The sequence below is a fragment of the Cupressus sempervirens genome, chromosome 9 (genome assembly GCF_028749045.1).
Source record: "Cupressus sempervirens isolate cs-2001-9-10 chromosome 9, ASM2874904v1, whole genome shotgun sequence".
NCBI classification, from domain to species: domain Eukaryota; kingdom Viridiplantae; phylum Streptophyta; class Pinopsida; order Cupressales; family Cupressaceae; genus Cupressus; species Cupressus sempervirens.
The window spans coordinates 296,658,559-296,682,383 of NC_143126.1; the positions used below are offsets into that span (position 1 = coordinate 296,658,559).

Consider the following 23,825-nt stretch of genomic DNA (forward strand, 5'->3'; position numbering starts at 1 on the left):
AAAGAAGATAAAATGTTTGAGAACTGATAATGGTGTTTTGATTATACAAATTTTAACTAACTATTACAAAGATTTCAATGGACAAATAAAAGTGCATAAATCATTAGAGGAAGAGGGAGAACTTGAACTTGAACCTGAATCAGATCTTGTACAAAGCTCTAGTAGACAGAGAAAGGTATGGATATTCTCCTGATGATCGGAGGTGTATATTTGCTTTGAATGCTAACATTGATGAAGCAAGATCTGTAGAAGAGGCTCTTGGTATAAATGATTCGGAGTCCTAGAAAATAGCCATCGATGAAGAAATGGCAGCTCTTAAAAGGAATGACACATGGGACCTTGTACCATTGCTTGAAGGATGGAAGCCAGTTGGTTGTAAATGGGTGTTCAAAAGGAAGATGGGTTCAAATGGAAGCTTCGACAAGTATAAAGCCCGTTTAGTTGCCAAAGGTTACTCCCAAGTTGCAAGAGTTGATTTTGGTGAAAAAATTTCTCCTGTAGCAAAAATGACATCCATTCAATTTTTACTTTCTATTGCAGCAGCTTATGATCTAGAAGTTGAGCAGATGGATGTGAAAACAACTTTCCTTCCAAGAGATTTGGAGGAAAAAAGTATATATAACACAGCCAGAGTACTATGTGGTGAAAGGTAAAAGTCATTTGGTTTGTAAGTTGAAGAAATCCTTGTATGGTTTAAAACAAAGTCCTAGGATGTAGTACCAAAAGTTTGATACATATGTGTTGAGTTTGGGATTTGTGCAGTCTAAATCTAATCATTGTATTTATTTCAGGTGTGAAAGTGATCATTTCCTAGTTATTGCCTTATATGTTGATGACATGTTGCTTATTGGAAAAGGAAAAGGTTTAATTGTAGGGTTAAAATCTCAACTCTCAGCAAAGTTTGAAATGAAAGATCTTGACGCAACAAGGCACATTCTGGGAATGAAGATTATAAGAGATAGACAAAACAGAAAGCTTTGGCTAAGCCAAAGTAAGTATGTTGGTACTATTCTGAGAAGATTCAATATGCAAGATTCCAAACCATTGAGTGTTCCTGTTACTATGAGAACAAAGCTTTCTAGCTCACAGTGTCCTACATCCCTATTGGAGATGGAAGAGATGAGTAGAGTACCATACCAAAGTGTTGTTGGAAGTTTGATGTATGCTATGGTTTGTACAAGACCAGACATTGCCCAAGCAATGGGAGTACTTTCCCATTACATGTCTAATCCAGGAAGAATACATTGGGATGCAATAAAAAGAGTTTTCAGATACTTGCGGGGTACCTCAGAGTACTCTATGTTTTCATGGACTAGGAAATGAGCATTCCTTGGATATTCAAGGCTATGTGGATTCAGACTAGGTTGGTGATGTTGATAGAAGAAGATCCACCAGTGCATGTGTTTACATTATTTAGTGGTGCAATCAGTTGGATGAGTAACCGACAGGCTGTAGTCGCTTTGTCCACTACAAGGGCAGAGTATATGGCACCTACTCATGCCTGTAAGAAAGCCATCTGGCTAAAGAGATAGTGTTCAAATGTAGAGTTCAAACAAGGCGCAGTGACAATTTATAGTGACAATCAAAGTGCAATCTGCTTAGCAAAGAACCTGACTTTTCATGCTAGGACCAAACACATTGATGTACAATACCATTTTGTGAGAGACATGGTCGAGGATGATAAGGTGAAGTTGGAGAAGGTAGAAAGTTTGGCGAATGTTATTGATGCATTAACTAAGCTTGTGAGCACAGAGAAGTTCAGACGGTGTTCAAAGTCTATGGGCCTCTCGGCCCCTAGCAATTAAGTCCATGATACTTTGGATCCCCTGACTCTTGCAAGGTGTTCGACAAGTGGGAGAATGTTGAGAAATGTGTCTCAACCATACAAGCTTTTTCCAGAAAATTCTAATTATTTGTTGGTGGTAGTTTTCCATTTGTTTATGCCTTGGAAAAGAGTGTATAAAATGCCAAAAAGTGCCCAATCCATGGTAGAATATAGGACAGTCATTTTTAGAGCATAGATAACTTATTTTATGTCTTTTATGGGGGTTTAAACTAGGGGACAAAATTATGGACGGGATTACTATTTTAACTTGGTTGTTTTTCCCATCTTGGAATTACAAATGTCAAGAATGGGCAGCATGTGACATGGTAGTTTTGCCCATGGTTTTGTAAAACCACAAGTGGTTTCTAAGTTGTAAAATCACTATATAAGGAGGGCTTAGGGAGGAGTTTGGATCATTGACTTATGTTTGCAAGACTGGGTGCTAGAAGGTGTCTCTCCGAATTCAAAGTTGTGGTGATGCTCCTATAAGAATTTGCATTACAAGTGTATTGTAATCTTCCTGATTTGATAATACATTATCGGGTTTTGGAGGGTGGGGTTTTTCTCCCAGAGGGGTTTTCCCACGATAATTACTGTCTCATATGTTCATTGTTATTTTGATTGTTCATTAATGCATTTCTTGAGATCTTTTGCGATACTTAAGTTGAAATTTGCATAGTCGCCCTCTCAAGATTAGCGTAGGAAGTGTTTCCGCATACCTTTGCCTCCTTACACAATGGACTTGCAATAGATCAGATGAGAAGAAATTTGATGTCCAAATTCATTTTTAGAAGGTAACAAAATGTGTTTGTTTGTTTAATAAAAGATCCGAGTATTTATCAGTCTTAGAACAAATTTACTTTGTTTGTTGTCTTCATCAATGATTGTAGAGCAATTTACAGTACCAATTGACAATCCCAAAAGCGCATTATCAAAATATGAATTATGTTTCATCTTTTTCTAGCTACACGTCTTAGAGATGATTTGTTCTTGAGGTATCTTCAGGAGGGTCCATCGACCAGTACTTTGGGTGCGTTGTTACTTATTTTGCAATCAATATTTTCCTTTTAAGATAATTAATATTTGTATAGGCTAGCAGGATGCTCTAGTCTCTTGACAATGCTCCAGAAATACCTTTTTTTTTGTTTCCTAAATCAGGATTAAGACCCTGAGAATTGATGGAAATCAGCAAAAAAAAAGCACATCCAAAAAGACTTACAGGATCCAAACGTGGGTAAAATCTCTTCTTGCAGTTACTATTCTGGCATTGCCTACGTCTTCCTGCTTCGATGGCCACCGTCATTGTCCCGCACCTCCCACAGAATTGGGAAAGACCGTGCCATTCCAGCAATCCTTTTGCCTGCAGGGCAACAAAGGGGGCTTAAAAATCTTTACTAACGCTAAAATGCAATGCAAGAGACCAATTGAAACCAATTTCATTAACACCCACATGGCCTGCAATTGAGAGCTCTGCCATGGAATTCTCATCAGAAAAATTGGTGGCTACCATTAAAGTCCTCAGCTCCACGTAAGCACCTTGCCCATTCCATGAGGACTGCTGACCTGTCTCTGTAAAATCAAGGGCCCAATGCACCACCCCATCTTTCTGGCCCAAATAGACCAATCGTTCTTCGCCTAATTGCAGTTCTGAGCTCTGGAATAATTCCTTGCATTTATAAATGTTTTGCCACGCAAGATGCCACGTGGGGATCTGGCTCACATCAACAGACGAAATTGTAGAGACCACCAAGGGCTTGCCTTGCTTAAAGGGTAATATTTTATGACCCAGTTGATCTTCTTCTGTGTTTAGCCAGAGCTTGTGGATTGAAGCTACTGCTGAATCAATGTCAGAGGAAGATGTGGGTGTTGAAGCAGCACCTATTAGAGGATTCCCTGCAAAGGCGTGCTCTCTACTGCTCGTCGCCATTGAATTTCAAAGCTCAATTCGTTTACTTTTAAATGGCAAACGTTTGTTTCGTGTCAACTCGACCGCCTTATTTTTTTGTGGGCAATTGTGATTCAAACAATTTGATGAATGTCCCTGGCTAACGAGTACCAACCCGAGTGGCCTACAATGTTACCTGCTGATGGTCACTCAGGTCCACTCTGGTCAGCCTCACAAATTTCATTAACTGGTTTAGTTGTAGCTGTGTTGGATTGATAGGAAAGTGGGTAAGCCAGGAACAGAGCATATTTGACTAGCAAGGTGATCCAAGGTTAGACGAAAAGTCTGCTCGTTATTCCTACTTTCGTTCCGGCGGAAACCGTTGTTTCATTATTTTTCTTTAATAGTGCCTTACGGAACGAGACTAAAGTTTTCAGGTCTCTTTTAGCATTAGTTGAAACTTTTAAAACTGTGCAAATTCTAGAAAAATTGCTATAAACTATGGTCCATTGACTAATTTCTATTAAAATGAATTTTCCATTTCAAAATTCTTATTTTTTCATTGGCTGCCATGTTTTTTCTCAGTGATCTTTTTGAATTTTTTTGTGAAAATTTCAGCGAAATAATCTTAGGGAGCACCTAACAATGGAAGGCTCGACTATTGAAGAAAAATAGGGTTGTAGGCACCCAAACGTGACAAGGTAGCACTTTGCTAGGCACAACCGTGTCATTTGTGAAAGGTTTTTGTGGCATCATACATGTAAGTCAGTATACTAAATTATACCCTTCATTCCCTTTCTATGTGTCTGACATTCAATTTCATATTTTATTACGCCCAAGGCGTGCCCTTTCTGTTCATTCTCAAACAACTTCTTTCCTGCGAGCCATCTTCATGGCCGAAAGGGATGTGTTTGCCCTACAACAGAGAGTAAAACTCCTACGATGGCCACAATGTTGTTTGTAATGTGCAAGATCACCCTCCGAGCTGTTATGGCCCTCTGCTATCATGGCAAGGTGTGCTACACCTGGGTATGCGACCTGCTATGGGCTTGTGTTGTCGTGGCACCCTGCTATTTCTCCTGGGTATCCTTCAACCGCCTTGAGGTTGGTCTATGAATGTTAATCTAATTTCCTTTCTCCTTGTTTATGCGTGTATTGTGCTTCCTGTCAACACCCATCTCATGCATCTCTATTACACCTTCTGGTAGCTGTGAAATTCCATTGTTGTGTATTGTACCTGACAAATAGGTTCCAGGGTCTGTTGAAATTGTTCCATTCTAGATGCACATGTTATCATTTTTTATGTGGGGTTTGTGTTTCTTTCAAAGATTGTGTTTGTATTTTCAGGGTTTGTCATGGTAGAATGTTTTAGTTTGATTTGTATACATCTAGAGATGATTGAAGGAAGCAAATTGTTATAAATTAAACTAAATAATAAAGATTCCATCCTTTAGCTATATAGCCTATAATTTAATAATGAAATTAATTTTTCCTATCATTTTCATTTCAAAAAATTTCTTCACCTCCTCTACAAATTCCAAATCATCTCATCATCTCCACTAAATATTGTATCATCTACAAATGCTTCAGCTATAAGGAACTTCTCACCTTCAATATTCAGATAAGCATTGCTCTCCTCACTAGTTATACTAAACTCATTCTTGATAATATAAGAGTATAGCATCTCAAACCATGGTCTAGAGGCTTATCTTAGTTCATACAAAAAAAAAAAAAAATCAATTTTCATATCATCTCCTTATCTACTGGTAAAGCAACACCATTTAGTTTGTCTATGTAAATTTCTTCTTCAATTTGATAGCACTAAGAAATGGAAAATTAACATCTACTAGAAAAAATTAAAACCTTTTATAGGATGCATAAGCATATGGAACTTGCTCAAGGGCCTTGTTGAGCACGACATCGCAGTACTGGCAGTGCTGACCATTGAATCCATAGGGGACTGGCTTTTCATTGTCATTTATTTCATTTGATAGTTTGTTAATAGAACATTTTTATAGTAATTTATTAATATGCGGCTTTGTTGTGCTCCACAAACTTGACGTAAACTGGTTGTTTTTCTCACCCGTGTCTTGCTACAGAAACAATGTGATTGTTTATTATCTTAATTTATTTATTTATTTTATATATTTTTGGATTCTTTTGTTCTATAGATTTTTCAATAAATGTGGATTTTCACTAATACTTATGGCTACATTCAATCATTGTTTGCTAGAATCAATAACCAAACAAGTTTTTACACTGAATGGTAGTAGTAGGATTTTTATTCTCTGGAAATAGTCAAGTATTAGTGTGAAAATAGTCAGTATTAGAGTGAAAATTCATTTGTGAATAAAATTATGTGGACCCTTTTTTTCTAAATGGTTATGATAGGGTAGTTAATCATTATTTTCGTTGTTTCAAAAGCATTAAATATTCTAGTAGAATTTGCAAAATTCGACTAGGGGATTTGATATTTTCATAATCCAATTATCACTTTTGTCCCCTTTTACTTTGAAGTCGCAGTCAACCCATTGAACTTTCCACAGTCCATTTGTAGTCCCTTGAAAGGCATGAAATATGAAATATTATGGTAGCGAATTGAAACATTTCTTCACTAGATTTGATATCTTTAGTCCATTTAGTCTTCTTTATACTGCATCACAGTAATTTATAGTAGGAAAGAAAACCTATTCACAGGCCTAAATTATTCTGGTTAGGTATTAAAAAACTTGTTCACAAGATATGCTATTTTTACAGTCCATTCATACATATGTCTTCCATACTGAATTTCTAATGAGTAGTGAACAAAAATAATTTCTAGTAGGAAATTGAGACAAGTTTCAAAATAATATCAATCTGTTGAAGATTTCTGGTAGGAAACTAAAAAATTTGTTGCCATACAATATATTGCCAAAGTCCATTAGGCTCGTCTTTTACTGTCCTTTTATTATGAATTTTACCAATACTTCTTTGTAATGTTCTTTCATAGCATTTCCATAGAGAGGTGAGTTAAAGAAATTTCTACTATAAAATTGAGATCTTTGATCAGACACATGATATTTCCATTGCTCATTAGAAATTGAATCACAAAGATTTCTAGAACTGAAAATTATGTTCTCAGCTATGATATTTTCACAATAGCTACATGGTTTGAATTAAAAAGACATGGTAGGAAATTAAGAAATTTGTTGATGCATTTCCAAATCTTCTAGTAGATTCAATTTATGTATATCCTACAAACATAGAAGCCCTATATATTTGATACATTTTCTTCTTTGTCCTAATCCCAACCGTTGGCAAGTCTATTGTCTCGATGATGTCCATATCTCAAAGTAAGTATTCACATAAACATTTCTTCAAATCACTAAAGCTATATATATATGAACTAAGTAAAAAATCTTGATTTAATTTAAATATATCCATCTTTGCAGACGTGAAAATTGAGAGCAGGTCAGCTTGAATTGTTATTTTTGTTTGGTTTGTTCCTCTAGCGATTCCTCCAATATCACAAGAAACAAATTCAGATATTTGAGCATGGAGATACAAAAACTGAATGCATATAGAACAACAAAGAAATGTGCAGAGGCACTCTCAAAGAGTCCAAACAAAGAAGAAGTTTTAGTTGTTTTAATGAATTCTGAGCATCACGGCTACACAGATTGTTCTCAGTTTTTTATAGATTTCCATAATGACTTGTATTTCATAGCATAGTTTTAAGTGATCCATTGGCTGTAGATTTCCTCTTGGGGCTATCCAAATAATAGTGATACAGAGATTGCCAAGAGTTTAGGGATGAAAAATTTCTTGGGGTGGCTCATAATTACAGCAACGGTATCAACATTGGTTTTAATTGTATTCTTCTTCAATCTCATCTACAACTTGTGAAGAGATAGAATTGCAGACAGTATAGAAGGAGGCATTTGTCCGCAGTTGGATATTGTACTATGGATCACTTCTTATGATTATTAGTCCTAGGGAAATTAATTTTTGGAGTTCAACAAATCAAATTAATTTCGTGTATGTTTATTTTAAAATTAATTTCTCTGTAGAAATTTCAAATTTTTTATTGGTCAATATAATTTTGCTTTGGTTTTAGCATTTTCATAACTGAAATTGAAAAACAAGGAGAAATCAATGAGAAGGAAGATAGACACGAATTAAATGCAGTGCATTTACTAACAAAACTTATAGGAATACAAAAGTGACGAAACTCTATCTTTCAATGTGGATGTTAGGTATTTGCTGTGGAAATTTGAGATTTTGCCATCACAAAAAAATTTGATGGTGGAAATTTTTGTGGGTCAACAAAAAATTTTAGTCAAGGCCACTTTTAGCAAGGACGGTTATGCTTGCAGCATACTGAAATCTGATGTAATGATGGTGTTAAAAAAAAATTAAAATGAGGCCGTGGCCTTTTATTGCAAATCGAAAAGCCAAAACATTGAAATGGCAGTCTAGGATTTAAGCTAAATATGGGATTAGTATAGATTTGGAGTAATCTAATTAGAACTGAAGTATAGAGTTTCAAAATTATTTCCCTTCTCTAAATTGAGAGAATTTGAATTATAATTAGAATGAAAAAATTATATATTGTTTATTAAATTTTTAATAGAAAAATATGTATAAATAATTTAAAGAAAAGAAAATTGTATATAAATTTCTAAATTATTTTAGTTGAATTTATGCAAAGATATACTTTGAAATAATTTTGCAATAGAAATCAATTTGAAACATTTTTTTATTAAATTTGATCATGACTTATATTATTAAATCTGATATATTTACTCTTATTTACTCTTATCTTATCTATTTTCATTACTAATTACCTTTACTCTTTTTCATTATATTTTTTGTTTTAATTTTTTTAATTTAATACTCATTTAGTTTCATGACAAAAATACAATTAAATTTTATTAATGTTCTCTAACAATTATCACATATACAAAATTATCAAATAAATCACATATATTGATCATTTTATATTATTTCCCAATTATTTTTACTTTTGAATAAGTCTATACAATGACAACTGCTATCCCCTTCCATACCTTCCAACTCTTCCTTTAAGGCAAGGACTTAAGCTCTTTCGAAGCTCTTGTTTACTATTATTGTATTTGCCTTAGTATTGCATTCTCGTCACCATCACTCCAATAATTATATTGTTTAAATGTTATATTTCTATACTTTTGATATATATTTATTAATTTATTAATTATATATATATTTTTTTTAATCTTAGATATGATTGGATCAATTTGTTTTGTGTTATAAAAGTTCTTTTTTTGGAGGTTCTCTGTATTGCATTATATTAATATTTATTTATTAAATTAAACTAATTTCCAACTCTTCTATATGCCTATAAATTTTTATCATGCATTAAAGAGAAATTTGAATTTTATTTTATTTTTATGTTAATATATAATTATTTATTTATAGTAAGTTTTTTTGTGTTAGATGGTTATTCATTTATCTTAATTGTAATTCCATGCTATTATTAAACTCTCACTAAGTTTTTTATTTATTAACTAAACAAATAGCAAGATTTACACTTTATTTTAATAGAAATTATATGACATTGGATTAATTATCATATGCTTTATGTATAAAGTATTATGGGTGTTGTTTTTCTTTAAGAATATTTTTAATTAAATCTTTATAGAACTTCCTTGTCATACATCACAATAGGAGTCATGGAGTCTTTCATTGCTTCGTGTTCGTATAGCTAGATAGTTCCTATGATTTATTGTATATTGTTATGCAACATCACATGAATAATGATTTTGATGTGTATTAACATTAGCTATGTAATATCCTACACAAGATGAATGTACAATGTATATGTTAATGGGGTGACTTCTAATTTGTAAATGTCTATTATTACTAGTGACTAGTGCTGTAAAAGAATATGCATATAATGATGTTTTGTCTTAATTTTATCATATGAATTGATGTTCTTGTATATTTTTATTAACTATTATATATATAAATCATTAATATAATATGTTTTCTATAAAACTATACATATATAATTATATTCAATAAATAAATCTAGTAACAATAATATTTTCATATTTTTCACAATATCATAATATATTATAATCATATACTCTAAAATATTTATTATTTTTATTATAATATAAATAAATTTTATAATTAAAAATGTATTTAGATACAATGCAATCTAAAATTATTAGGCAAAAGCCTACAATGCAACGATAACTTGTGAGCCTCTCATGTGGGATGTCTTGGGTTTGAATCTACCTTTGTTTAACATGTAATAATAATTAATTCTAATAAATAATAATAATTAATCTAGGCTTCAACCGTTTATCGATTAAAAAAAATACAATCTAAAATTATTTATCAATGGCAAATACAAGCCACTATGTGACACTTGTTACAATTATCTTCTCTTGGCTAAATTGGTCAATTAATTTTATTTTCTTGTATTTAGACACATACCAAAGTTGATAGGCTTATTGTGGAGCTTTGTCCCAAAATATATTTTATTGTGAAAAAATTGTAAGATTCTTACGAAACAAGGACGTAAAGCAAAGAAAATAATATGAATTTTATGCAATAATTTGAAAATAATATTAATTTTATGCAATAGTAATTCTAAAATAACTTATTGCATTTTGTGTATAAAAAATTAAAAGCTCTACAAAACAACAATCAATAATGATAGAATAAAATAATATGAATTTTATGCAATAGTAAAATGATGTGCAAAGTCTCTAAAATAATTTGAAAATAATATAAATTTTATTCAATAGTAATTCTAAAATATTTTGTTACATTTTGTCTATAAAAAATTAAAAGCCTTACAAAACAACAATCAATAAATATATTTTTATAATTTTTTTCAAATATAATATAGATGAAAACTTTATAGTTGTAAAAAGTAATTGAATAATAAATTGTTTTGATTGGAGAAACACATAAAGGAAAAAATTGCACTCACTATATACACAAAACAACCACTCAAATTATCAATAAATATATTGTGTTGAACTATTTTAAATACAATAAATATGAAAACTTTACAGTTCAAAAAGTAATTGAATAATAAAGTATTCTAATTTGACAAACAAATTAAAATCTAATAGGAGGAACTAATAATTATCTTATGGGTTATTTTTATTTTATGATAGAACAATGTTTTTAGAAACTTTCCAGTATAGTTCCTAATGTCTATAGTTATCTTTGCTACTTTATAGTTTAGAATTGTGTTTACATAATTTGCTTTTACAATTGTTCAAAAATCTTTAATTTATATTTATATTTTAGTTTTAAATTTTATATAAAATTATTTGATAATTATAAAATAGTTATGAGAAAAAAATAGAAAGTTTTATATAGATTTAAATTTATTGTAAAATTAAATGATGATATATTTTAAAAATTAAAAATTATTTTAATTTCTAAATATGAAATAATTTTATGCTACATGAAAGATAAAATTAAATAGAAAAATAAAAATGGTTCTATATATTTAAATTTTAGATTTTAATTTTATTATGAAATTACATGTTTCATACATTTAAAAAAATTAAAAGATTATAATTGTACCGAGAGGCATTTTATACAAGAGCAGCACAAATGTCGAGCATGAGAGTATGTCAAAATTCCTCGTCAATAAAAAAGAAAAGGGAGTAGTTACAAACTTCTAAATTAAATATTAAATTATTAAATCATAAAATAAAAAACATTCCCAAAATAATAGTTGGCCCAAATAATAGGAAGTTGAATGGAGGTCAAAATAATAGGCCTGAAAAAATAGGGCTCAAAAAAGTAGGACCCAAAAAAATAGGGCCCAAAAAATATGCCCTTAAAAATAGGGCTGAAATAATTTCAATATGATTTTTTTTTTTGTTAAATATAATTTTGCATGCACATTCATGCTTTTTTTTTGTGGGGAGTGAGGGAATTTGAAACAAATTTATGAAATGTGAAGAGATGTCCATTAGGGGATATGATGTCCATTGGGGGATATGAGGAGTCTCTTACAAGTTATAAAACAGAGGCTCCTCATTTCATCTTCATTTTATGTTTTTGTAGGAAGGAAAAGGTGGAGATTATTGGAAGATTAGATTGGAGTTTTTGAATAAAAGTAGATTGAAGTATTGGAGTAATGTTTTTACAGGTGAGAATTCTAATTTTTATTTAGATTTTCATTTAGATTTAGATGTAGATTGAGATTGAGATTGAGATTCAAAATTAGTTATAATATTATACTTTGATTTAGATTTCAATTTTAATGAGTTTCATTTAGATTTAGAATTTTATTCAAAATTGTTTACACTTGCGTTTAATAGTTTAGTCTTGCATGTTTGAATTAGATTTAGATTTGCATTTAAAATCTATTTGATTTATATATTTTATAATACTTTTCATTTGCAGAATTTAAAAGTGCATGTTTTAAATTAGTTTTAGATTTGTATATTTCAAAAATAGTTTTCGTTTGAATGTTTTAGATTGAAGGTTTCATAATAGATTTACATTTGCATATTTCAAAGTATTTATATTTTAATGTTTCAAAGTATAATTTTATCATTAATGTGGATGACAATGCCACCATATCAATACAATTTATATTTTATTAAAGTTAATGATTTATTTAAAGTAGATGAATCATATATTTAGTATATATTTTATCATTATTAAATTATAAAATAGAAAAACATTCTCGAAATAATAGATAGTCAAAATAATATGAAGTGAAATGGATGTCAAAATAATAGGGCTCGAAAAAGTGGCTAAAAAATAGGACTCAAAAAATAGGGCCAAAAAATAGGACCCGAAAAATAAAGGCCAAAACAATAGAACTCAAAAAAAAGGGCTGATATAATTTCATTAATTTTTTAAATATAAAACATTTTCTTTTTGTTAAATATATTTTTGCATGCACATTCATGCTTATTTTTTGTGGGGAGTGGGGGAATTTGAAACAAATTTGTGAAATGTCAAAAGACATCTATTGGGGGATATGAGGAATCTCTCATAGGTTATAAAACAAATGATCCTCATTTCATTTTTATTTTGTGTTCTTATAGGGAGGAAGTGGTGGAGATTATTGGAGTAGATTAGAGTTTTTGAAGAAGGGTAGATTAAAGTTTTGGAGTAATTTTTGGCATGTGATATTTCTATTTTTAATTTAGTCTTGCATTTAGATTTAGATTTAGTTATGTATTTATATTTAAATGTAGATTTATGTAAAAAATTAGTTATAATATTCTCCTTTGATTTAGATTTCAATTTCAATAAGTTTCATATAGTTTAGCCTTGCATGTTTGATTTAGATTTAGAATTCAAATTGATTCAAAATCTATTTGATTTAGATATTTGATAATACATTTCATTTGCACATTGTTTATGTATATGTTTCAATTTAGTTTTACATTTGCATGTTTCATATTAGTTTTAGATTTGCATATTTCAAAATGCTTTTGGTTAGCATGTTTTAGATTTGTATGTTTCATAATAGTTTTATATTTGCATGTTTCAAAATATTTAAATATTTTTCATGTTTCATAATTAAGTTTCATCATTAATGTGGATGACAAGGTTGCCTTATCAATAAAATTTGTATTTTATTTAAGTTAATGATTAATTTAAAATAAATAAATCATATATTTAGTTTATATTTTGTCATTATTCAATTAGATTATGTACATGTGTTTTATTTAAATATTTTTCATAGTATATATAGACTTTTATTAATATTTACATTTGTAATGTTTGAAAAGTGGAAGGCAACACCACCATATTTCATACATTACAATCTAACTATTTCATTTGAAATAGTTTTGATTTTTATTTATGTTATTGTGGACATTATTCATTTCAAAGAATTTATGTTAATTTTTAATACTTTTTTATTTTGATTATTTATATATGTTGATGTTTGTTTATAAGTTTATAGGTTACTGTTTGAGTTATGGATGCCTCAAACCAAGAATCAAACATTATTTGATACTAGCCTGAGTACTTCAATGACCTTAAATGATTTCTTTGAGACGGGGTTTGACAAATGCCTACAAATAATTAAAGAGACATGGACAACTATAATTAAAGTTGTGGAGAACTCAATATTTCTAATTGACTATGTTGAGGAAATGGAAGGAATGCATATGAAAGATACATAAAAATTCACGTGTGATACATCTACAAAAGTGGATGGGTTTCTCTCAATGATGAAAGAAGTCTTTCACAATCATTGTTCACATAAAGGTCGCAAAAGAATCCTAATCATTAAAGAATGTGACATGTATTTACACCATTATAGAGATTTTTTTTGTATATAGTTCATTCTTGTCTCTGGTTTCAGAATTTTACTTCTAATTAGTTGTGTTGGCAATTTTGTTTCCTCATTGTTCTATGCAACTTTCATGAAGAAGAGAACAAGAAAAAAAAATTATTGTTGTACAAAACATTTCTTCAATGGATGTGGCTACTAAATATGTTAATTAAGAAAGTAAATCATTAGTCTAAATAGATGTCATTAATGATAAGCACATTTACTGATTACAATTCATAATCATTACAATAAAATTGCATTAGCATTATTAAGAATTCAACAATATATAATGTTCTCACATCATCATGGAGAAATAATTTCCATAAAATTTATTCTTTTATTTCTTTCACACTTTTTACATCATCTAAATAGTTGTGTTGGGACTTATAATTTCCCTTTCATGAATTAAATTTTTTCCACTATTCGAGTCATTTGTATAACATATGTCCCAAATTTGACCATAGTTGTACTCCAAATACTCCAACACTACACCTAAATCTCATACTTCCCTTAAACATGCCCCTTATTTTAGTGTGACATTTAACCACTTATTAACCCTAACAATAACACCGAGTGCCATATAAATGAAATTGTAAACCTTGGATCCTAACTCTAACTCTTACTCTATATATGATTGTACTAAGCATTTAGTAAATTATATACCTTAACCTAACCCTATATGTACTAGTAACTAGAAATAATATTATATTTTTTATAAGTGAGAACATATATATATATATATATATATATATATATATATATATATATATATATATATATATATATATAGAGAGAGAGAGAGAGAGAGAGAGAGAGAGAGAGAGAGAGAGAGAGACCTCATATTATGTTTCTTATAGAGACATATTTTCAATAGAGAGAGAGATATTAGAGATAAGGAAAGAGATAGTCATGTGATGGTGTATTTAGAGAGAGATAGATTAGGGGGTTTATCTAGAGAGAGAGAGAGAGCAAGATTAGGGGTGTATCTAAAGAGCATAAAGGGAGAGAGATTAGGAGGTGTATCTAGAGAGAAGGGTGAGAGAGATAAGGGGGTGTATCTAGAGATTAGAGAGAGGGATTAGGAGGTGTATCTAGAGAGAGAGAGAGAGAGAGAGAGAGAGAGAGATTGGTGGGTGTATTTAGATAGGGGGAGATATTACTGGGTGGAGTTAGATAGAGAGAGAGAGGGATTACATTATTAAAAAGGTTAATAACTTGTATCACAATAGCACTAATCATGGGCACTACAATAGAACTAACCCACATAAAACTTTAACTTGACAGTTACCCTAACACTAAGGTAAAGTGTAATAATATCACTAACATCAGCTATAATATGATTAGTAACCAAAAAATAACCTTAACTGTAATAATAACACAAACCCTAACTCTAACTCTAGTTCAAACTCTAACTCTAACTCTAACTCTAACTCTAATTATAACCCTCAAGTAAAGTACAAAGTTGTGTCACCTTTCAACCTAACTTATCAAAATGATTGAATTTGAATATTTCTATCTAAGAAACTTTTTTTTTCAAACATATGATCTTGATAAAATTATTCTAGCTAAGTTATATATGGTTTCACACGTTTCCAATTAGAAATGTGTATTACATGCATGTTTTATACTAGTTAGTATTCAATTACTACAAAAATATAATTATTTCAAAAAATTGACGTTTCAATAACTCTTACTATTTATTATGATGTTTTTTTAATAACATATAGACACCATTATTATTATTATTTTTAAAAAAAAAATTATCGGTAAACGGCCATAGCCTAGATTAATTTTATTAATTGAATTTTAAATGTACAAAGAATCCACCATTTTGACAGGCACTAGTAGGAAAGAACGGGGAAGAAAACCTCCAGTCTTGCTCGAGACCGAAGTCCTATATTATACATTAATAAAAGGGGCATACCCCAGTTTATTACATCATAAAGAGAGTCAAAATACATCAATATTCTTCAGGAGAATCTCGAGATATTTCTATTGAGATTGGCTACAAAGTCCCTGATCAGCTAGCAACACAAATAACCAGCAAATGTGTTAAGGGTTAGAAGACGGAGATAAATACATCATATCTTTGATTAGAATCCGGGGATAGCCTAATCCAAGTAATAGCAAATATGTAATGAATGATTTACCGAGATAATTAATGTAATATTTTTCTTTTTATATATGTTAGAGGTTCAAAAATTTATTTTAATGAAATTACCAAAAGATCCGGGGGAGCCAACTCCAAGGGATAACAGATAATACTATTAAGTGATTGATAGTTAACAAATGAAAGCGATAAATAGGGATAAAAATTCTAGCCACGGGGGAAACTAGTAAAAACGTGATATGCATCCACTGTATTATATGATTAGCCGAAAGTCTAGTCCGAGATCACATGTCAATTGCTGAAGATTTGGGTATGTCACAAAAATAATCCACAAAATCGAAATAAAATTGAAGCAGGACTAGTAACAGATTTCCAGACTTGACTTTAGTAAAACTATCTTCATTATCATTCATAGTAATGTCAATATTTATAATAACAAAAATTTTGTTGATATCATCCATTGGGAACTATGGCAATAGAGACCTACATACTATCATCTGAGTATAGGATAAAGGTGGACAATATTTACAAAAAGAGACCTATATGTAAGTATGTACTAACAGCTATATAGGTATGTTGGTTTAAGTACAAAATTGAGTCATCTACTACATAAGGCTCTAAGTCTTCTTGAAGACCATTATAATTTTTGAGGCCTCAAACAAATTTTTAGCCTTTGACCCAGGGGGGAATTCGTAAGTTGATCTTCCCCTACTTGATCTATCGTAGTTGGGAAGACAAAACTCCACATCCTCCAGGTTGGCGAGATCTATGTTCAGGTGTATATAAGCATCGAACGCCCTAAGATAATTGATGAGCCACATCTTGGCTTGGGTCTTCGATGATACCCCTCCATCTTAACAGAAAATTTATACTGACCTCCATTCTCGGCCATTCCTTGAAGAATTGGATATTATCCCTGATGACCGAACAAGGATGCTTTGGACATCTTGTGAGTTCTAAACTATCCACTTCAAGCTCCATGTATGCCTCAAGGAGAGGAATCCGAAGTCTAGCATCAATGTTTTCCACCACGATTTCTAGCCCAATTAACCAGCTAGGGTCAAAGATGTTGTTTGTCAACCAAATAATATCCCCTTTCTCCACTCCAGCCCTAGCTAAACACCCTACCCAGAGCCCTATGATATCACTATTAGTCCTCCATGAATATTCAAAACTAAAAACCCCCTCTCCCAATGCTCGGCTTATAGCTACTCGGCTCATGTAGTCAATCAGCTGAAGCAACCTATTCCATCTTTCCTATTTGATTGAGCCGCAGAATGCCATAGTTCAATTTTCATAGGCATGAAAAAGGCAAATGTTGGTATCCATGGCGGCCTGGAAGCAAATTACAAGCTAGACCTAGACTGGTGCCTCTAACTTAACTGAATGAATTTTCAAGAAACCCAGTTAAATAGATGGAGGAAAGATCTAGAGACCTTAATAAAGGTGGTGTCATCCTAATGAGTGCTGGACCTCCTTGCTAAATCATCATGCTGAAGATTGTTTAGCTCGAGAAAGAGATTTCCTTTGAAGATGGGTATGGGGTTTGATTCGTGATAAATGAACTCGCATGCATGAAGTTAAGAGGTTAAGTTTTAAAACATTTTCAAAAACAATTAATCAGATATGATTAAGCGATAGGGAGTTAAGTCCATCTGTTCCTAAATTAGCTAAAGTGTCAGTCTCCTTACTGCCCTCTCTGTAAATATGCAAAATTCTTACCTCATCAAAGTATGAAAGTGATTCGATGATTGATTCTAGTTTAGAGTTTAGTGTCCAATTTAGAGTTTCTCCTTTCTTGAGAGCATTAATAATAACTTGGGAGCCTCCTTCAATCATGAGTTTTTTAATTTTTAGTTTAATACTTAGGTTAATTCCTTCTCTTACTGCTTCTAGTTCTGTAATGTTGTTTGATGCCTTTTCCAAAGATTTAGATCTCTTGGCTAGCCAATTATCCAATTTGTCCCTAATAATACATCCTATGCTTGCCTTTCCCAAGTTTCCTCTTGAGGCCCCATCAAAATTTAATTTCTTGCATCTTGGAGGAGGGGGTTCCCATTTACATCTTTGCCTGGCTAGATCATTTTTCTCTATGTAATAAAGGCGGGGGGTGGGGGGTGGGGGGGGGTAAATTAGCAGGGGCCATGATTTTTTTATCTCTACATCCCATTCAGAGAATTATCCTTCTTCTCTTGGTCTATTCCTGAGGTCATTTATTCATTACTTCTGTTATAGCCACTTCAATTCTAGTCGTTAGGTCTTGCTCAGTGAGACTTTGATTTTGGAAGATTCGACGATTTCTTTCTTTCCATAATTCCCAAGTTATAATTGCTGGGGAGATTGGCCAAATTTTCCCATGTACTCTTTTTGTGGCCTCTTTCGGCCATCCCATCAAATGGTCTACCCATTTACCTTCCAGTGAGGCTATCCAATTTAATTTGCCTTGGAGCCACTTCCAACATTTCTGAGAATAATTACATTCGTAAAGGAGATGATCTACACTTTCTTCACGTTCTTTGCATAATATGCATCTTGAGGGGCCTTCAAAGCCCATCTTTCTAATCCTATCTTGTATCAGAATTCTTTTTTGCATAGCCACCCAAAGGAACATGCCTATTTTAGGAAGTCTTGTTGGGTCCCAACACAGATTGATAGGAAGGGTATTTTCTTCCCATCTTTGTGAGTTTGTAATCCTTTTATATCCTTCTTTGACTTTATATATTCCATCCTTTGAAGCATCCCATATTAGCTTGTCCTCCCTATTTTTTATAGAAATTGGTCGATCTTTTAGGATTCTTTCGAGTATTTCTTTATCCGTCCTGTTAAGTTCACAATCTGAGAGGGATTTCCATTTCCATGTCCTCCCCGTGTTTGAGTCTACTTCCTCTAAATATTCTTTCACCTTTGTTCCTCGTGATATTTTGAGGTAAGTAATTGCTTCTCGTGATAGCTCCGACGAGGTTAAAGGGGGGTGCCCATTCTAGGAGTCTTCCCAAAATAGAGCATTTTCACCTTTCCCTATGTCCCATGTAATGTATTTGGAAACTAGATTTCTACAATTGATGAGAAAGTTCCAGCCTGCAGAGCCTTTAGGAGGATGTTTAATTCTAAAAAGGGATGAGTTGTCCTTAGGGTCAAGGTATTTATTGAATAGGATTCTAACCCATTTCCTGTCCCTTTCATGATAAAGTTTCCAAACCTGTTTAGCTCCAAAAGCTTCATTCTGCCATTCTAGGTTTTTGATTCCTAGACCCCCAGTTACTTTAGGTCTGCAGATTTTACTCCAACTAATTAGTGTTTCTTTTTTCTTATCCTCTAGACCATTCTAGAAGAAGTCTCGCAGTTTCTTTTCCATTTTTGGGTAAGAGTGTATAAGAGAGTTGGTATATAGGTATTGCCAAGAGAATCGCTTTAATCTTAGTAGTCCTCTTGGCCTTTGTTAACCATCTTCCTATCCATGATTCTATTTGGTTGTCTATCTGCCTAAGGATGTGATCCCAGCCAGGGTTGGTCTTGTTATTCTTATCAAGGAACATACCTAGTTACTTGAAGGGCATGTTGCCCTTTTTGAACCCTAGTTTGTTGCAAATTTGATCTTCCATATGTTTGGTTGTGTTTAAAAAGAAGATTTCTAATTTCTCGGCATTTACCACTTGCCCTGATGCTTTAGTGTATGTTTCTATGATATGTTGCAATTGATTTGCCTCATTTAAGGTACTAATACCTGCAACAATTATGTCATCTGCAAATTGTTGGTGGTTAGTGTTTTCTACTTCTTTAGTGACTTTAACACCTTTGATTTTACTTTCTGCTTGCACTGCTTTAATAGCTCTTCCGAACCCTTCTGCCATGATGATGAAATGGAATGGGGATATTGGGTCTCCTTGTCTGATGCCCCTTGATATATTAAAAATCCTTCTGGGGTACCATTGATGAGAAGGGAAAATTTGGGAGTAGAAATACATTGAAAGATAATGTTGATCCATTGTTGCGAGAAACCAAATGCCTCCAAGATTTTATAGAGAAATCTCCAATCTACTTTATCGTATGCTTTTTGTATGTCTAGTTTTAATAACATGCAAGCTTCTCTATTTTTGACTGCTGAATGAATAGTTTCCTAAATGATTGAGATGCCATCTAAAATAGATCTGCCAAGGACAAAGCCTGTTTGCTCCTCTGAAATGAGTTTTGGAAGTAATCACTTTAGTCAGTTAGCCAAAATTTTTGAGTAAACCTTGTAAATAATGTTACATAGGGAAATTGGTCTAAAGTGCCTTGGCACTATACTTTCACATTTTTTGGGGTTAAGAGTAAGAAAAGTGTGATTAATTTTAGTTAATATTGATCCTCCATTCCGTGTAGCTTCCAAGGATTTCCATAATTCTTCGCCTATGATGTCCCAGCATTGCTGGAAAAAGAAGGCTTGGAAGCCATCTGGACTAGGTGATTTGTCTGGGTTAATTTTAAAAAGCGCTATTTTGACCTCTTGTAAGGAGAAAGGTTCATTAAGGTATTTGTTATCCTCCATAGAAATCAGTTTTGGGATATATTTAAACATCTCCTCCTGGGCTGTTCTATTTGATGAATCATAATTGTTAAGAATATCATTGAAATATTTGACAAAGACATATGCTATCTCTACTAGGTTTTCAGTTAGCTCCCCCTCCTGATTCTTGATCTTTGATATATTGATGAAGTTTCTATTATGTATAGTGCTGTTGTGGAAGAATTTTGTATTACAGTCACCTTCCATTAACCATTTTTCTCTGGATTTTTGTCTCCAATATATTTCTTCTTTAGCTAAAATTTCTTTATGTTTTAGTAGGTATTCTTTCTCTAGATGGTGGGCTTCATTATCCATTACTTTCTTAATAATTTCTTTATTCAAGTTATTAATATTTTCTTCAATGTCTAGTTTTTCTTTAAAGATGTTTTTAAAGTGTGTATTATTCCATTTTAGAATTTTCTCTTTTATACTTTTTTGTTTTGATACAAAGAAAAACATTTTGGATCCCTGAAACTGTTCCTCCTGCCACCATTCTCTGATCTGATCCATAAATATTTTGTCCGTAAACCACATTTTCTCACATTTGAAGGGATTCCTTCTTGGTTTGATCTGCTCCTTTATTTCCATTTTCACTGGGAAGTGATCTGAGCCTGCCATTGATAAAATGTATGCACTTACAAACTTATCCATATTGTGATCTCTTGTAAGTAAAAATCTGTCTAGTCATTCTGCTATATAACAGAAACCTTTCCTTCTATTATTCCATGTGTAACTGCCATTCTTTGTAGTTATATCAATGAGGGATTCCTTCTGGATCCAATTTTTAAAATCTTCCATGGCTCTAGGTGCTGGGTTAATTCCTCCCTGTTTCTCTTCCTTACTTAATATCACATTGAAGTCTCCTCCTAAGATGAATGTTTCTTGGGGAATTGATCTAATAAAAGCACTGATTTCATTCCAAACTGTTAATTTGTCTAATATATGGGTAGGCCCATACACATTTATTAGGATTACTTGCAGATTTGTCTTTGTACTTGTTACTCTTGCTCCCATCCAATTGGTGTGGGAGAAGAGGATTTTTGTACTAATATGCCGTGGGTTCCAAATTATTTTGAGACCTCCTGATGCTCCCTGTGATTGGTGGAATTCTAATTTCCATTTCCCCAGTTTCTTACTAAGCTTTATACCTTCTTCGTAGTTTAATTTGGTTTCTTGTAATAATGTAATATCTGAGTCAAATAAGGTGAGGTTACACTTGACCAAGCATTTTTTGTTAGGGGCATTTAGGCCCCTAGCATTCCATGTTGTGATCTTCATTGTTCCTTGGGAAGGCTCTTCCCCTTCCCACTTAGTAGAATATCAAAGATCTTAGTTTGATCCTTTACCTGACCAGCTGCCTCTTTGAGGTCCTTTAATGATTTCCTTCCATGTTTCTTCTTTGACTTTCCATAGTTAGGTGTTTTCATTCCTTCCTAATTTACTACGATGCCTATCCTTTCAAGATTTTGTTCTTTTATTACTTTTTCAGCAATTTTTGAGTCTTCTCTTTCCTGCAAATCCTCTGATATGATCTCTTTGATCATTAATTTGTTGATTTGGTATTCCTTGCTTTCTCTAGGTTGGTCTGGCTTGTTATCCTTGCTTTCCCTGTTGCCATCATTTTCCTCTAGGTTGTCCTATAGCTCATTCCTTATTCTTTGTTCTTCATTTAGAGGATATTGTTGCTCTATAGCTGACCCTCTTCTTCTTGAACCTGATATTGCATTCTCTGGGGTTAATGCAAACTTGTCCTTCCCATTGCTCGGAGTTTGCCAAAATTTGTAACTTTTCTTTTTCCCTTTTTTTCTTATTGTTACATTGCTCCAAAGGGCAGAATCTGCTGGTGGGATGTTGATTTCTTGCTCATTTGTTTCCTTCTGCTCTACTCTTTCTTGTGAAATGTTCAAAATCTGGCCATCTTCTTTATTTGATCTTTGATCCAAGTGCACATTGTTTTCTTTTTCTATTATATTCTTTGTTTGATCCTCCAACCATTCCTTTATTTGTTCCTTATTACTTCCTGAGGTTTCCCCTATTTCTGTGATTCTTATTCTTTTCCCTTTATGCTCCTTGTGGATTTCTTCCGCTAGTATACTTTGATTGATTAGATCATTTTGTATCAGAAGTGTTTCATGCATGAGCTGAATTAATTTCTTGATATTCGATTCCATTTCTTCTATCATTTCTTTTTCCAATTGACAGTCCTTACATTTCTTAAATTTGTTCAGTGAATGTTTGTAGTTGATGTTATCTGTCCAATCTTCCCCTTTGGTTTCATTCTTACCCATCTCTTCTTGCAGATGTCCTTTATTATTTTTTGGCTGCCTTTTTTTTGAATTGTTGGCTTTGTGCTCTACATTCCTCTGAACTCTGAGTTCTTCCATTACTGTATTAACTTCCTCTTCCTGTGTTTTCTATTTACTTTTCGATCTTTTAATCGTTAATCTATCTTTAATGTTATTTTTGATATGTGATTTAAATAAGTTTATATCTAGAATTTTGTCTATTTTTCTCGAGTATTCTTTAAAAGTCAAGTAATAAATGGATCTGTTTGTTATTATCTTTTTACATATTGGCTGATTAAGATATGATTTTATCAAGACCCTAATTGTATTTGTTTTATTTATATTATCGTCAAACCCTATAACTATTCCTAGAGAGTTACCAATTTTCTTGATAGTGTTTTCCTCCATTAATTTTGATGAAATTTTTGAGCTTTCCACCCATTTGATCGATTTTATGTCTTTAATTTTATTTTTATTAAAATTTGGTTTCCATGTTAGAAAATTGATATAATGACCTTTGTAAAAATAGTTATCAGATGTTAGAATTTCCTCTTTATCTTAGCATTTCTACATAGAATGAACCAGTAATGATCGACAAAAAAAGTAATGCTATTTACCTTATCACCCCCTTTTTTGGCTATGATGCATACCAGCTTGGAGCTTTTCCTTAATGGTCTATTCCAATACATGTAGATGCCCTTTTCTTCACAATCCTTCCATTTCCCTTCATTATGTGGGTTTTTGATAATGATTTCTTTACAATCTCTATTTGTTGAGAATCTTTGCCAATTGTTTCTCGCTACTTTCTCCTTAGTTGTATCTTGATTATTCTTTCGATGCAGCGAAATATAAGTTGCTTTCCTTTTAATTGTCA

General features: G+C 32.1%; 1 protein-coding gene across 1 annotated transcript in view; it reads right to left on the reverse strand.

The window, feature by feature from the left end:
- Positions 1-4,084, reverse strand: part of NUDX19 (nudix hydrolase homolog 19) — a 134,044-nt gene extending 129,960 nt beyond the window's left edge. Inside the window, exons 1-2 of the mRNA XM_089799885.1 lie at positions 3,276-4,084; positions 3,045-3,185 (exon numbers count right to left, since the gene is read on the reverse strand). Coding sequence (XP_089656011.1) covers positions 3,045-3,185; positions 3,276-3,752 — 618 coding nt within the window. The 5' untranslated portion in view covers positions 3,753-4,084. The remainder of the gene's footprint in view (positions 1-3,044; positions 3,186-3,275) is intronic.
- Positions 4,085-23,825: the final 19,741 nt, after the last annotated feature.